The sequence below is a fragment of the Coptis chinensis genome, chromosome 2 (genome assembly GCF_015680905.1).
Source record: "Coptis chinensis isolate HL-2020 chromosome 2, ASM1568090v1, whole genome shotgun sequence".
NCBI classification, from domain to species: Eukaryota; Viridiplantae; Streptophyta; class Magnoliopsida; order Ranunculales; family Ranunculaceae; genus Coptis; species Coptis chinensis.
Window position 1 is genome coordinate 112,973,454 of NC_141457.1, and position 18,447 is coordinate 112,991,900.

The window sequence follows — 18,447 nt, forward strand, 5'->3', positions numbered from 1 at the left end:
ACAGCTGCAACTGCAAAAGCTGATGAAATTAAATTGTTTTTATTAGATGCGTTGGTTATTGTTTTTGGTCTGTGTTTAGTAAAAAACTTGGGTGTGATTATAGTGTGAGCGAGAGAGAATGAGAGAGGAGTTTTCGGGGGTTGGGTTTATTGCGGAGAGGAACATACAAACTAATTAGAAGGAAGACACCGATGATGATTAGTGGTTGTGTTTTTTAGTAGTGTTAGGATTTTTTATTGGGAGAGATTACGACACGTACGAATAAATGGTCGGGATCAATAGTCACGGTGGCTATTGATTTGAACAGAACATTGATATTAGCCGTTTATTTCAATCACATATAATACACGTGAAAAGGTAAATATGTCAATTTAGAAAATATGGACGGATCATCGTCAATTTTGGCCCAAAGGCTAATAAACGATCAATTGGTGACCAACTGCAAATTATCCATTATAAAAGTGGCCCAAAAGCTAAATACCCCTAATTAATAACATCTCTTATGTTTTCCCTGTCGTATATAACATTTTTTATAGACCAAAAAAATCGACAATTTTCTATTGGGTTTAATTTACATATGACAGTATCAAAATTCATTAAAAAAATTGAGTAAGAAAACGTAATGATATTAATTAATAATACCTCTTATGCTTTCAATTATATAATTTCGTCACATCATATTGCCGTATGTAACTTTGTATACACCCAAAATTGAAAAAAAAAATAGATCTAAGAAATTGTCATGGACAAAAAAATATTTTATATTTGAGCACACGTTGAAGAGATATTTGAATGCACAAAAAAAATCTTATAACATAATTTAAATTATAGTCCAAAGAAAACTAAAATTTGCTTTGTTAGGTATCAATAGGTAGGGTGCGCACAACTTTTTCAAAAGCAGGCTTCTTCATTTATTTTATCAGGACACAAAAGACTTGAAACTGATTATTTAAGGGTGAGGGTGATGAGAAGAACTTGCAAAGTAATAACAAAGTAATAACTATTTAATTTACTTGCTGAAACAGAAAGGACTATTTGATGTACAACATTAGTGTACGCTTTCTACAGTGCTCATCTTTATAGAGGATAACCATAACAACCTCGCTATGTTTTTATAACTTAGCTAAAACAAATAAAGAAAAGCTACTTAAATGTTAGAACTGAAGTGACTTTTTGCTATATAACAAAATTTTGAGACTAACAGGCTTGTCTATGGCTTTGCACTGTCTTTGTCTGTAGGTATATAGTTGTTGATTGGAGGCTTTCTCTTACACTTTCCATTCCCAGTGTAATTCATACACATCAAATTGACAACATCAATGGTTTCCTATAAGAGCCTTTTGTATTAAGTAGTTTCATGCAATGCTTCATCAGAGCGTGAGACCGATTTTCCTGATTACGAGTTGCCACTATGATAAATGGTAGATTTTTGTGACTTGAAATTGTTCCTAATCGAGAGATCAACTGGTTCACTATGAAGACTTTTCTTTGTGACTAATTTGTGATCGTTCTGTAATTAAGAAAATTATTAGTAATGTAGATTGTCTTAACCTATTCAGCAACAAAATGAGCAATAATTGCCCTAAAAACATGTAATGCGAGCACGTCAGAGAGAGAGAGATGCCTACTTGGTCATTCATCGTCTTCTTATGTGATCCTTTGAGCAATCTGTTTTAAGTATAAATTGTATCCCCTGCATTCAAGCATATCAAAATATTCAAATTGATCCTTGGAAACCATCTAGCTTTAGCCTAGCTAATTGTTTCTTTAGTATATGAAGCATTCACATTGTAGATTCCATATAACTAATGTTCGTATCAAATCTTGCTAAACAGTGCATACACATACACACTAATTAAGAATAATATAAATATATAATATAGCGATTTGATACTAATAAACAAAATTAATTGCACGTGGTCATCAAAAAACTACTATTTAATTAGCAACTAAATAACCTATAATTTATTAACACCAAAGAACAAATTAGGAAACTTGTTTGTTAATTTTCCAGTGAAACTAAAATTTAATTCATACAAAAATGAAATAAGAGAGAACATTAGACTTGGAAGGCGGAACGTCCAACTAACTGTTCCAGTTTGAGAGTGTTTTGATGATGCTAGATCTCTATGTTTCTTCTCTACTTCATAGATAATATAAGCATGGACGACACAATATCAAATGGGAAAATAGTGAAGAGTAGGGTTTAGTATATCACTTGTGGAACAGAAAAGGAACATTTTTCGTGCTATAAATTAAATCGTTGAGTTTTTGTTGGGTTTAGCTTTCCTTTTTCAGTTAAATACTTCTAATTTAATCTTCCTGATTTCTCATAATCCCCCTGTGATGTGGATATCATTACTGAACTGAAAAGAGGACCAAGTCATGGTTTCTTGCTCTATATCACATACTTAACTACAGAATAAAAGAAATCACACAATAGATTATAAGCACAGGATAACAACACTGCGTTGATTTAAACCAATTCACACTTCCAAGCTCAAGTTCAAGACTCAGGTTATACCAAATTAAATAGACTACTTACAATTCTCTCTTGTTAAAGAAACTGAATTGAGTCCTGAATATAGGCACCAAGTACCTTAATAGGCATGCATGGAACATCATTAAGTCTCCATTGAGGGTACTTGCAAAACTTTAAAGGAAAGAAACAGACATTTTGTTCTATTGAATACCAAAAACAGACCACCATCTTCTTCATGTTCATGTTCCTCCCTCCCTCCCCTCCTCAGCATATCAAAATATTCAAATTGACCGAGAGAGACACTGGTCCTCTATCTCTCACATCACTTTTATTTTGTTTACAAATCTCATTTAAATCGGTAATTTTTTATTTCTTCTCTCAAACTAAACTGTCAAATTGAGAAAATAAAATAATAAAATAAAAAATATATTAGATGCTTTTGGGGATCATGCAGTACATTGTAGATTTTTTATGATTTTAAATACCGACATGATCATGTTAGAGACATTTTGTGTGATATATTTTGGTAGGCTGGGTACAAGTGATTGATCCGAATCAAATGAGGGCGGATCGACACTTTGGCCTGCGGATGTTTTGATTTACAGTTGGTCTGAAGGAAAACATGCATGTGTTGATGTAAGTGGAGTATTTTCGTTGGTAGGGTTGGAAAATGGTAACTTTGAGGCGGGAGAAACTGCTAAGATGGTATCAACATGAAAGATGGAGAAGCATGATGAAATTTGTAGGACTAACCAATATTGTTTTATTCCGTTTAGTTTCAACACTTTTGGTTTCTTGGAATAACAGTCTGTTGAGCTCCTCAAGAGACTTTAGAAAGTTATGGACATTAACGTTATGACTGTTCGTTCTAACGAGTTTGTTTTTCGAATGATAGAATTTGTTATTTAGAAAGAACTTGCGGCACAGTTTGTTGCACGTCTATCATGATTATTTGTAAAACTCGTTATCATTATTAATAAAATTTCCAATTAAAAAAAAATCGTTAAAAAGATAGGATTTACCATTCATAAAAGACTTGCAGCGTAGCTTATTGCACGTTTGTCTTAATTATTTTTAAAACTCGTTATCGTTATTAATAAAAATTTCCACTTAAAAAAAAATTGTAAGAAATTTACAGAATATTAAAAATTTAATAAACATATCCTATATTATTAGATTAAAATTCTTTATAAGAATCCCCATGATAAAATATTTAGTTGGTGGTGGTGGCGGCGGCTAAGGGTGGTGGTTTTAAGAGGAGAATATGATAATTAAAGAAGAATAAAATGGAAGGTGGCGGCACTCTAGTTGGTAATACGGAGTCTGACGAATGTAGTGGTTGTTGGGGAGGGCGGCGGTGGTAATGGAGAGAAGAAGACTCTGTTTTGAGTGTTTACTAACGCAGGTTGTTTTCCACTTTTCCAGGTTGAACTTGGTGAAAATATAGGATTTGTAAAAAAAAAAAAAAAATTGAGCAAAAATAAACTATATTGACCAAGTCAACAAATAAGAAAAATTCATAAGGGTGAGTGTTGTTCAACATGCAAAGAACCATATGTTGAATCTTGAAAAACCAGTGGTCAAGATCATCTGATGGAATAGTGGAAGTCCACTGATCAAACATTTGATTCTCTACGAAAAAGAACTGCTAAAGTACAAAAAAAGTCATACCAGAGACGCAGAGACCAGAGATAGAGACGGGCACAAGAAAAAATGGAAGAAAAGAAATAAAAGATGGGGCAAGCAAGCAAAGCAGAAGCCCAAGTGGATGGGAGAAGGTTCCGTGGGGCCATCGCAAATGCGGCGAGACGCAGCGAACCACCTTTGTATTCCATTCCAATGTTAGCGGTGCTGGTTCCGTGCTTCTTTATCTAATCACTCATCTTTGTATGTATCTATCTTTATCTTCTTTAGAATAAAAAAGTGAAACAAAACAAACGCCTAGTGGTTGCTTGCCCCATATTAAAATACCATTTGTTTGGTCTTAATTATTGCCCAGCTGATGTGGAGCAGTACTTTTCAATAACTCTCCCTGATTTAAAAATTAAACAAAATAGTAATACCTTATACTTTCTTCTAATTGTGCATTTAAGCGTTCATCTCGCTATATAAATTGCACCGAGATGTTAATAGATAAATACCAAAATTGAGCTAGTTTTACGTCAAGGTTAGATTGCATATTTGAATCTATAATAGTATTTTTAAGTGAGATACTATCCTAACATCAAACATTAAATTTCTAATAATTTGGTGTTTTTTCATTTTCAGGAAAAGATACATATTAATGAAAATACAAAAAAATACCAAACCAAACGCCAAATTAGCCAAAATTTGGTTTCAGTTTTGGTGTTGTATCAAATCTTGCGGTTTTTTAAGAGCTTAGGTTAGAGTGTGGACTTCAATTACGCGGTTTTGCGAAAATCATGCGAAAGATTTGGAAAGAGAAAAAAAAAATTACGGTTTTACAAAACAAAAACCGCGTGAGAGATTTGAAAAAAAAAAAAAAAAAAAAAAAAAAGTTGATGTGCGACACATCGTCGCAGTTTCTAAAAAACCACGTGGGATTGAACTTTTAAAATGAGCTTCAGTGATACGGTTTATCCAAAACCACATCATTTAATGTCGAATATTTGATGTTTCTCTTAAAATTGGTTGGTGTTTGATTTGGTTAAAAATTTTAATATTTTTTTTATTTCTCTACTAAATATGTTCTAAATAACGCAACCCTTCCTTCAAATCATCAAATGTCTAGGTCACTACAGTGCATAGATATGCACCATAGGTCATTTGGGAAGACCTAGTCACCTAGACATCTAAACAAGGGCACTCTCACTATGTGAATGCCCATCATACACAAGCATTTTTAATTCCAAAAATTAGTGAATCAATCTGTAACCCACCTTCAAAAGATTTCACATTTTCAGCACCACCAAAGATGGATAGATCATGATGCACAGTAGTAATACTGTATTACAAAAGCAGACACAGACGTACCCCACGCTGACATGCCGCCGCACCCTTACATCAACTTGCAACCAATTACAAAATACAAATGGCTTAAATTGGGTCCCATAGCATCACCACCTCTGATTCTTTCCCCACCTCCACTTCTCACCACGTCTCCTCCTTTTCATTTCTTCCAAAAGCCGTCTCACCTCATCTCTCTCCTGCTGTTCCCCTCCTATATTCCATCGTCTCCCTACAAGACAAATCAACCCTCTTAAAATCTTAACCCCACCATGACCGACCTACCTTCCTCCTCCCAAACTCATCATCATCATTTTTTATTCTTGTTTAATGAAATTTGTTTTGGATAAGTATGGCAACAGATACTACTTGTTTCCTCCTCCACTTACAAGTTACAGCCCACACTCTTCTATTCCAACTGTACCCTTTAATAAAACCTGAGATCACAAATATAGATTTTGTCGAAATGCTTAAAGTTTCAGTAGTCAGTACTACGATAAGTATCTAATGATATGACAAAGTATCGAAAATGTCAAAAGAAAAGTTTAACTGTTCAGCTAACAAAACTTAAAAATCACTCATTTGCCAGAAAACTTAAATTTCAGATAAATTTTTTTTTTTTTAGCCCACGATAGTAAATTGCTGGAGGAACTTGAATACCAATGAGCTAACTTGAAATCATTTTGAATTTTAGCTTATGATGTGTATGAGAGTACTAAATTTCAGAATTCAGTTTGTCTATGAAGCTCACAAGTCACAATTACTAGGACGTTTCGTCAATTTAGATCATTTAAATAAATACATACATTTATTCATCAAAACATTGGTTTCCAGACAAACTCATTTTTCCCAAAATAGGAAATCCTATGCCGGAAAACTAAAACCAAAAGAAGTAAAATCCCTCTCGCCGGATACCAAAAACCGGGAAGATTACATTACACCTCGATTTAATCAACTCTCATAAATCGGAGTCATCATCTAAATGACTCACGACTCACATTCACTGCTACAACAACCATTGATTTGCCGCTGATTATTTTCTCAGTTACATAAACAGATTCAAAAGCGTCTTTTCGCCGCGATTGTTATGATGATGACGACGATCTTGTGCAATTGCCCCGCACCCGCTATCCAAGCTTGTTGTTACTGATTCTTCTGAAGAATACATAGATGGAGTAGTAGGCCTTTGTTTTTCGCCTCGTTCAGCTTGAGCTAGCTTGGAAAACTTTCTAGGACACAAAGAAAGATCGAGATCATTTACATCACTATGACTCATGTTAAACTTGTTCATGTTTTCAATCCCCTTTCGCTTCACCAACTTTGGTTGGAAATATGGATCTTGATACCGTTCCTCATTTCTACTACATCCACCAACTACTTCAGAAACATCATCAGAATCTTGCATCAGGATTCCACCTACAAATTCAGTCATCGGCCGTAATGTGCCGCCTCGTAAAACTGTGTCTACTGATGCTTGACAAATGTTCCAGTTTCCTGTCCAAAGTAGTCCGACAGCACCATTAACTGGATTGACTGTCCTTCCACATGCTTCGAACAATAAAGATTGAAACAAAGCTGAAACAAAAATACCCAACATCAGTACTTAACTAGCTTATAGATCTATGTAACATCCGGAAAGTCAAAAACTATAAATTTCATGAAGTATTAGTTTTGGTTCCAAATATTTACCAGGTCTTTGAGTTTCTGGAACAGCTGAAATGAATGACATAAGCCCAGCACGACCGAAAAACTTAGCGACAAAAACTGTAGCATGGCCTTGAGCTTCAGGACTTTCAATCCACTGTAAGCATGGTCTAAGAATGCAAGACTCACTGCATCCTTTTCGAAGAACACGACAACCATTGCAGCTCATTTTTTTTGATATTCCAATTTTCAGATCATATAACCTTAAAAAGAGAAGTATTATTAGGATTTAGGAATGACACAAGAGAAAGAAATGTCTCAAGTGAAAAAAAAAAAGGAAGAAAATGAGGAGAAAAGATGGAGAACAAGGGCTTGGAAGAGCAAGAGGGAAGTGGATATATAAGGCAAAAAAAAGTACGGTTGAGGCAATTAACCATGGTTAGGTAGGGTGGGGTTTTTTAGGTTCCAAAGTCCTGGGTGCGAGCGGCTCCGTGTTTCCGCGAATGGTTGTCCATCAACCGTTCGATTCTGATTCCTTGCGTGGGTTTCGAGAGATGTGGAGAAACTTTACTTTCCTGTCTTTTTATCATTAAAAACAAAGTATCCAGAGAAAAGCAATCTGTATTTTCGTTGTCTACGTGTTTTGTATGCGTACACTAATAAGCCTACTCTATTGAGTAGCGAGTTATTGACCAACATATCTATCAAGTGGATCATATGCTTATCCTTTTTTTTTTTTTTGTTTCCGCTACAAATCACATATTTATATATTATTATAGAATTAAATGGTACACCGAAAGTCTTAGCAATACTTTGGTAAGATATTGATGTCAGAAGAACTATAAGTCCATTTAGTTAGATTATTAGCCTCACCATTAAAATATTTTTTTAACTATCTAAAACATATGAAAACTTAAATTTATTAAGCAGGTCGATAATTGATTTTGTAATGTTTTGAAAAGACCAAACAATACTAGACTCCCGGAAACTCAAATTGTTAATAACGTTAATGTTGTCCCCCTCAAAAAGAAAATTTTATCCTCTTAAGTATTGCGTCAGCTTCACTGTTACCTCGACTATAAGAAATTCACTCTTCTCTGCTGACTTTGCTGTGAATCTCCTCACTGCAGCAGCAAGTAAAGCACCTTCTTAATTCCAAGCCATAGCAGCAGCAGATCCTGACAAAGATTTCTTATTGAAAGCAACGTCAAACTTAATATTTACAAAAGCAGGCATCTGAGCGTGGTGTTACTTATATGATAATATAAAATACATATATTATTATTGTTACTAGTAGATGTTGAAGCATGTGGGCTATGATTTGAATTTATATTCCTAAATGTAGTATTAACAGAAGAAGTAAGATTTGGATTCTCTTTGTCAAAAGCTTTGAGTCTTATTTTCCATTAAATCATAGTAGCGATTATTATAGATCCCATATCCGATGCTCTTTTATCCAAACTTCTCCAATTCCTATTATCCCACATAGTTTGCATTAGTGTGCATGCATATACACCCAAATTTACTATGTCAGGGATCTTGTTTTCACACCATTTTATGATCTCATCCACCTATCTTTTAATGGACCATCATCTGTTGACCTCTGTTCGTAAACCCAGTGGCGAAAAACCACAAAATTTTAGCCCAATCACATTAAAAAATATGTGTTCCACCGTTTCTTTTTGCCTTAAGCAAAAGCAACACATAGTGTCATTGTTTATAATCCTCTTCTGTATCTTATCTCCAGTTGACAATATGTTCATGTATAATTTTCACATGAAAACTTGTTCCCTAACTGCCAGACGAACTCTCCAAATTTTTCTGATAGTTTTTGCTTGAAAAGTAGAGTCATTTCTCTCCCAATCCTTTGCTTTCAGCATATGAAAAGCAGATTTGACATAGAATTTTCCTTTAGTGGCGGGCCACCAGGTTAACTCATCATCCCCACTATCATGTGGTCTGATGTGTGTTCCTTTGATAAGCCCTGCTACTATAGGATCAAAAACTTTGTCAATAAGTTAATCATTCCATGTTGATCCTTCCTTATTCATGAGATTTTTTACTTTCCAGTATTTATGGATCCCCACTGGTGGGTGCAAATCCTTTATCAGTATAGGGTGATCATGAAGCATAAGCCAAGGATCATTGAACACAGAGGTGTGGGCACCATCCTCGATGGTCCAGATAGACCCTTTATGCACCGGATCAAAACTTTTTATTGACCCCTCTCTCGAAGTAATCCAAGGGACTTAGGTCTCAATAGTGTGGATACTCTTAGATTCATCATGTCCATGCCACCAACATTTCCTACACACTTTATCCATATTGTCACAAACAGATATAGGGAGGGAATACGAGGTCATGGCATAAAGAGGTGGAGCTTGAGATACATCTTAGATAAAACTTGTTATGACAGCTTGGGATAAAAGTATGGCTCTCCAATCTTTTATCTTACTATGTACAATATCTACAAAATAATCAAAATCAGTTTTCTTACTGCTATGAGTAAAATAGGTACATCTAAGTATTTATCTTTATTTGAAAATTATCTCATGTGCTAATATTTTCTCAAAATTTTTCTATATTTAGCATGCACATTCATACTAAAATAGATACTAGATTTATCAAAATTGATTTTTTAGCCAGAGACCATACAATACTCATACAAAATATCTTTAAGAACACCTGCTTCATTTAAAGAAGCTTTAGTGAAAAGCAGTAAATCATCAACATATAATAAATAAACAATAGGATCATATGCTTATCCTAAAATCAAGTAGATTAGATTTCTATTTATCTCAATCAAAATTTTACCAAGTGAAAAGAGTAAAGAGTTTAGAACAATGATATCAATTTCATTGTTCGATCGGGCCCATGTGTGTTATGAATTACGAGCCTTATATATTTGCAACCAATTCTTTTGGCACAAATTTCGGCTGAGAGCTCAAAGTGTCTTCAGAGTTCTTTGGTTTCTCTAGCTCATTTCTGCTGCCTAACGCCGCTTGGTCCAAAATTCTCCTATTAGTGTTCGATCTCTTGAAATTTTAAATATTGAGGCAATCGCAAGGGTGATCTTGGACACCCACTTGCCAGATTGTATAGGTTTTGCAACTCATCTTCTTATTATCTATTCTTTCAGTTCTACCAAAAGTTTAAAAGTATAGAGAGTTGGGTACGGGAGTGTTTTTATGAGTGTGTCCAAGATCACCCAATCTTAATTATAAATGTTAATTAGCCAGAAACAATTAGCCTATTCAAAAATATAAAAGATAATTACCATTGATAATGTCGGCATTACTACAGTTAGACAGTTATGAAAATAGGGAAGAGGAACAATCCACTCTATCCAATTGAGCAGATCATATCTTATGACCTAACTAATTATCGGGAAAAAAAAATCTTGTGACTTAAGTTAGGAGTGCCTTAAAAACTTGTTTGGGGTGACTGAACATGATTTCAAAGTATTTTACGTTGGCACGATATTTATGAATGGTAACATTATATAGGAGACAATAATTATTAGTTCCTTGGCTGTTAGTGTTAGTTTTCGTCTTTTCCAAAGGTGTATGGTGCGCTCCTTGCCGAATTTGGAATGGTATGTACCACTTATTGGTGCTTGAGACTAATATTATAATTGAATGCTCTTCAATGATAAATTACTATATCTTCACTACGTGTAAATTGTCGTGGGCAATTTCAGATGTTACGTTTTTCACGTACATTTGGGATGAAAGGATCGATATGAATGGGCTGGGTTGTTGTTAAATGTATAGTTCAAAATATCGGAATCTCTAGAATTCTGATAAATCTAAAAATTGAAATTTCAGGTTTTATTCTGCTATATTCCGAATGCATTATGAATTTTATGTTTTTTCGACTCTTAATTCAGAATTCCAAATTTATCAAAAAACGAAATATTCAAAATATGAGAATTCCATCTACCGTCGAAATCACAAACTATGGTTCAATGTAAGTGAGACAAAATGTTGTAATTTTTCATTCTAATGCTACATATTTATCATATTATGTATAAGGGTATTATGGTATTTTTATATTATTATATTTTGCCGTGATAGGTAGAGGCAATAGCTAAAGACTATAGATTTTTAATTTCCAACCAAGAATACAAGGAAATAGAGAGGCGGTATGCTGGTATACGACTAATATATAAAGGTATACGACTAATATATAAAATAAATTGTGTTTTGCAAGGTAAAGCATCGCCATCATCGTCATAATCAATCTTAATCTATACCTTATCTCAAGTACTAAAGTCGGCAACTATTGGTTATTGGTCAGTACAATTTTGATCCTCGTTCTAAATGCGTTGTGTATTGAAGATGACATTTCCTAGCTAGGTAGGCCCCTCTGATCATATAATTCGATTATGAGACTCTTCGATTATATATTAGAGTGATCCATAAAATGAAATGGTACGGACGTAGATTTGAAGTCCGGCCCACACTCTCGCGTGCAACTATGTCAAGCTACCACAACGTTAGTTTCTTTACACATACTGATAAAAGCCCAGAAGCATTTTGGTAGTCACCAAAAATAAAATAAAATCATTTCTTTTTATTGGTACGTTTATTTTAACGAGGCTGTTATATGAACTCCATTTTATATAAATTTCAAATTAATTCCATCACAAAAAATGGATTTATAAGATGAATTGAGAGCTGATTTTTTGTGAAGATAGTATTTTTATAATAGAGAATTTTTCTATAAAAAATCATCCCAAACGAAAATGTTTAATCTTGTCAAAAATTATTTTGAAATTTGAAAAATCTAAACCGTTGGATAATTTTATAATATTGTAAACAAAATTTGATACGTCTAGACATCTTCAAATGTACTTATTTAAATGAGATTAGTAATTCTGTGATGTTGTTGGGTTCAAGTCCGAAACCTTTAGTATTATCACTCAAAGATTTTATTGACTTTGCTAGTCGGTGCCTGCCAAAATAAAATAAAATCATTGCTAATGAAAACATTTGGTTAATTTCTAAGATATAGACAATGAATGCAGCTAATTGGCTTGAAATTAAAGTACAATTAATGTTATCTATGTCTTTATCAAGAGAGAGAATTCCGGGAATCCGGATTAACTTCAATTGAACAACGGCATTATCGTATTAATCAAGTTTTATGCTTTTGTTGACATTTCAAATATTCAAGAGAACACAGTCATACCAAACGAATTAATTTGTACCATTTTCTATAGTATGTACCTGTCTTCGCAGATGTGGCGTCTTTATCCAATCTACAAAACAATAAACATATCCAAGAAATAAACATATCCAAGAAGTTTGGGGCTGACCCTACCAGGCTGCGAGTGGGAGCAAAAGGGGCTCGCAGGCCGCAATAACCACATGTAAACTGCCGTTGGTGATGCACGTTTGAAGGACAAAATTGTTTGTCTGTCAGCGTTGGATTTCAACGTTTGAAATTACATACAAATTTTCTCAGCCATTGAAATATGAATGTTTGATAAGTACACAGTATACACATATACATACATATCATACGACATACGCACTTATCAGGGGGGAAATAAGAGACTATACATAGGTACTGAATACTTATACAACACGCACGCTGCGCTGGGTATTTTTCTCTTATTTGGACTTTTGGAAAATGCTTGTTCACGATCGAGGTGACGAAGTGATCCCAAAGATGTAAAATCGTCTCTAGAAAAAAATTAACCAAATGACATTTGCACCATCTAAGTTAATTTGTTTACAATTTTGAAGAAGTCTGCACAATTTATTTTCACCGTCAGCCAATTTGTGGTTCCAGAATACGCTGAATTTGTAGCCCCTAGGTAACCTGAATCATGAGTATATTTAGGAACCAAATTTTCTCGAGTGTCCGGGACTAAGAGAGAATTGAATTCTAGTTCTAGTTCTAGTTCTAGTTCTAGTTCTAGGACAATTCACTGGGGCCATGAAGTGAAACATCAGTGGGCATATGTGGAATTGTGATGCCAGTAACGAAAGGGCATAACACTTGTTTTGAAGTTCATTACTGTCACTATGTTCAATTTCTCGTCTTCGCCTTACAGCGGACTGAACCCCAAGTTAGAGAAGGAATCAAGAAAGGGTACGGTGAGGCATGGCTCAACATCATGGTCCAAGACTGGCAGTGGCAATAGACGTGAAGAAGAAGCCATGGGAACAGAAGTTACCCCTTCACAATCGTTGGAACCCTTACATACCACATGTTACAGAGGTCACCGCACGGTAGGCGAATTGTTTAGAGTTGAAATGGTGAACTTCAGTGGTGGTGGTATCACGCATTCTTACTCTGCTGAAGACATTAAACATGCAGATCTCTCTCTCTCTCTTAAGTCTCACTACCTCACCTTAATATTACAGTTTAAACACATTAGATATTAGCGTTTATGTTCAATCACTAATTCAACCACCATGTTCGTTGACACATAATTGAAAAACAAGCAACCAAAATAATACTTATATGATCAAAGACCAACTAATTATGAATTGGGACTTAGCATAGGTGGTATATGTTGTGTAACGGAAGCGATAACTACAAATGGCGATAACAACAACAACAACAACAACAACAACTTGAGAGAAGTGGTGAATCACAACCAATCAAAGTATCAACTATACAAGAAATAACCAACTAAGTAATAGAAACACAAAGATTTAAGTGGTTTGGCTTACGCCCAATCTACAACCAAATGAGAAGTTTCAAATTGAGATAATCAAAGTGTTATACACTCACCTTATTCAATAGAACACCCAAAGTCTCATTTTAGAGGAACTCACAAATCTCTTGTCACCCTTTGGTTAAAACCCTAACTTTGTTTTTATATTGTAGCTGAAATTTCAGAGAAATACGAAATTTTGGCTCATTTCGGCATATGGCTATCAAAAGCCTATTAGGCCAATCATCCCAACAATTCTCCACCTCGGCGAGAATTTATCAAATTCGAGCTAACCAATCCGCTACACCAAACCATTCCATCATACATCTTGAGACAAATATTACCTATCCCCAAAATGCGACAAAGTTGATCATTCCCCATCAACACATCTCCACTATCAATCTCCTTAAAGCTTGAAAACCACTCCCGTATAAGACAAACATGATAGGTAGCACCTATATCCAAAATCCATTCACTAGAGTCAATGAAACAAATACTAGATGTAATAGCAAAAGAAAAATTGGAACCATCTGAATCATTACCTCCTTGAGCAATGTTGACATTGGCTTGTTTCTACTCATTATCTTTCATCTTGTGTTTCAACTTCTTGCAGTCATTTTTCCAATTCCCAACCTCATGACAAAAAGCACACTCATCTTTGGCCAGAGTTCGCCATCTCGACTTAGAACGAGATTTTTCTCTTCCTCCACCAAAATTTGGGCGGTCATTAGACCTTCCTCTTACCACAAAAGTAGAATTCGTCGACTCCTTTGAGTCCCTTTCATTATTGTTCATCATATCCCAACTTGTCAATGCAGTCTGCACCTTATAAAAGTTCAAAGATTTCTTTCCAAACATAATGGTGGTTTTTATATGCATATACTCCTCTTTAGGAAAAGATCTCAACAAATGGAAAGTTTTGTCCTCATCCTTCGTTTCTTCTTTAATATTCAACAAGTCGATAAGTAACTTATTGAACTCATTCATATGTTGGGCCAATGAAACACTTTGCTTATTTCTCATTTCATATAACTTCTCTTTCATAAAGACACGACCTTCCATTGTCTTATCCAAATACTTCTCTTCAAGTATTCTCCAGATTTTCTTGACCGAAGTCTCATTGAGAACAAGATACTTCACATCCCTAGCCAAACACGATCTTATGATACCACAAGCTCGTCTATTTTTCTTAACCCAAACACTCTCCTTTATATCCGATGGTTTTTCATCTAACACATCATCTAAGTCTTGTTGGCATATAGTGCATCTATAACTTCACAACGCCATATACTAAAATTGTTAGATCCATCGAATTTCTCCACATCAATTTTCGCATGATTGATATTCAAAGTCGTAGGAGATTTCTCTTTAGACGTAGAAGTAGTAGGAGTAATGATGGACTCCGTCGACATACTATTCTCAAACTTTCACACACCCCAAACAATCCACAATAACCAAAGAAACACTCTCTTGGGAATTTCAACACACACTTGATAGTCAAAAGAGAACCCAAATACTAACAACCATAATAATCAACTAAGAAACTCACTTGAGAATTTCTTCAAACACTTGGACTCCTCCAATAACCACAAGTACAAACCCAAAGTAGAACCTTGGCTATGATACCAATTTCTTGTGCAACGGAAGCGATAACAACTACAAATGGCGATAACAACTATAACAACTTGAGAAGAGTGGTGAATCACAACCAACCAAAGCAAACAAAGTATCAACTATGCAAGAAATAACCAACCAACTAGTAGAGACACAAAGATTTAAGTGGTTTGGCTTATGCCTAATCCACAACCAAATGAGAAATTTTAAATTGAGAGAATCAAATAGTGTTACACACTCACCTTGTTCAATAGAACACCCAAAATCCCCTTTTTTAGAAGAACTCACAAATCTCTCATCACCCTTTGGTTAAAACCCTAACTTTATTTTTATAGTATAGCTGAAATTTCAGAGGAATACAAAATTTTGGCTCATTTCCGCATATGGCTACCAAAGGCCCATCATCCCAACAGTATATTAGTCCAATCCGAGTAGTGTGATACTTCCTCTTAAATTAACAAAAGAAGATAATTTAAAAAAGAGAAGACTTAAATGTTTGATAGTAAGGAGGTTTCAATATTACACATTTATATTCAGTACAACAATAATAATAGAACTACAGTTAGTGCATAAAATATCTACCCAGCTAAAAAATGGTAAAATGGTTCGGGTATACTACATATATTAGCATTCTCCTATACCTTCTTTCTTGGTCACTGAAAACTTATCCAATACAATAATTATTTAATAATTTTCAGTTCAAAATGGTCTGTGGTGTAGCAACTAATTAAATACAGAAAAACTAGAACATTGGAGGCTTAAATACATTATAATAAGGAAGTTTCAGTAGAGGGTATGTAATTTAAGCACAAAATATTATAAGTACCAACAAGTTTGATAAACAATAGAGTTTATCACAACAATTTCTGCAAACCAAAACACTTTTTCACCAATTGGTTGACACTTTGTGTCTATTCACGTTCAAACTACATAACATTTTTTTGTCGTTACTATCACACGTATTCTAAATCATTAACTAATGTAATTTTAAAAATGCAGGCCATGAAATATGAAACCAAACACAATATTTTACTAAAGACAGTGTTGAGGGAAATTCTCATCAAGAAAAAAAATCCAGGGAGAACTAGTTTACATATCAAAGATTGAAAATAACCAATACGCTGCAGATGTCATAATAAATTTGCCGATAATGAGAGAAATTTTCAAAAATCCTAATTATCCTATTAGCCAATTATTTCTAGGGGCGTATCAAGCTAAGAAAGTGGAATCAGAAAATGCTACTACAGGAAACGTTATACGTTTTCTATAACAAATATACAAATTTGAAATTTTAGACGTCAACCACAAAGAAGTCATTACGAAACGTGAAGAGCTAGATGAAGCAAATACTAAAGAAAATCAACTTCATCAATATATTGAAGAGTTAAGAAAAGAAAATGCCTATTTGAAGGCAATAAATGAAACATTGCTTATAGGAGGCCCAAATTAGGAAATGGACTACCTAAGCATTCCAAATAATTTATTAGAATTGGATGAGGATTAGCATAGTGTTAGATCTATCAAATTTATTTATTTGAGTTGTTTTCGAGTTGAATTCTCTATTGGATGAGGATTAGCATAGTGTTAGATCCATCAAATTTATGTTTTAGTTTTTTTTCGATTTGAATTATCTATAGTTCATCATAACTTAATAAAATATTTACTTTTATCTACATTTGCATTTACTTTTACATAAAATTCAGTGTTACATTTGTTGTACAGATGAAGGCAAACAACTGACTACCAATAATCACGGCAGGCATATACACATGTTTAGATGATACTACTGACAACTCAATGGTTAGACATATAATTTTCAGCGCTAACACAGTTACAAAAACCCCTAAAATTGTAATGGATTTCAATGCTGATGAAGAAATTGAAAAATGGATTGAAAGAAACGAAATTGGCTTAAGGAATGAAAGATTTGTCAACCGAGTATTCAAGATGAAACTCGAGAAATTTATGATGAATTTACGCAACAAACAATATTTTGAAAAAGGTAAATCAAAACGTTTTACATTTAATTATTGTTAAAAATTAACAAATCAATGTTAGAGATAAAAAAAGATAATTAATAATTTTTTTTTTATTGTTATCTATAGGATAAATTTTCGAACCAGAAGACTTCCAAGAGCACAAATTCTTTTAATTTTATAGGCAGTAGAAAAGAAAGAATATGCCAACAACGAGGAAAACAAGGTTTACATGGAACAAAATGAAAACGGAAAAACATACTACACATGCCCAACTGCAGCAGAAACAACTTGGATGACATTCTTATTAGAAAACAAACAAGTTTTCTATATCAACAACATAGAAACCATCAAAGCGTGACAGAAAAAACACTATGAATAAAAGTTTACTATTTATGAACATTAGTCACTATTGAAATTGTTATTTTAAATTTTAGTTTAAATTTTGTCTACCAAATGGAACTATGTCATAATCAATTAGCCGATAGTTTAATGTTTATAGAATATGCCAATTTTTTTGTTTGTCTTTCCTCTAACATATTATTATTATATTGAGACTACTTTGAATATGAATTAGATTGAGGTCTTGCATATAATGCAATAGCTATACAGAAAGCAGTGTAATTAAAAGCGAATAATCCTACGGAATCCAAGAAGACATATAGACAGGTAAAAATTATAAATCAACACTTACTCAACAAAGTAAACTTCTCGATCCCATTAGATGTAGAAGTAATATGGCATCCAAATAATGTTCATTTCTTTATGCAGTAAAACCAAACTTAATATACAACAAAGTGTAATGACTCAGATTTTCAGCAAAGGGTAATCGAGTCATTTTTCACTTTGTTTCAACATTTCTATAAGAAATTACACGTTCGACTTGTCTTGTTATAATTGATTTTGATGTGAACTTGTGTAGTTGAATTTGACACAAATAAATTGTTAAGTGTTTTACATAATTAGTTGATGTGTAGTATTATCTAGTGTGAATTTATTGTTTATACCATTAATTGGGATCTGGTTGGCGGAGGTTTAACGTTTATATTTGGCGGGGTTGGTATGGGTTATGGATGTGGATAGTTGGTTGA

General features: G+C 33.9%; 1 protein-coding gene across 1 annotated transcript; it reads right to left on the reverse strand.

The window, feature by feature from the left end:
• Positions 1-6,209: 6,209 nt before the first annotated feature.
• Positions 6,210-7,649, reverse strand: LOC147520837 (LOB domain-containing protein 37-like). The gene is made up of 2 exons (XM_086592345.1): positions 7,139-7,649; positions 6,210-7,024 (listed from the first exon to the last, which is right to left on the reverse strand). The coding sequence occupies exons 1-2, from the start codon at positions 7,320-7,322 to the stop codon at positions 6,495-6,497; spliced, it is 714 nt and encodes a 237-aa protein (XP_086448471.1). The 5' UTR covers positions 7,323-7,649; the 3' UTR covers positions 6,210-6,494.
• Between the last annotated feature and the right edge of the window lie 10,798 nt (positions 7,650-18,447).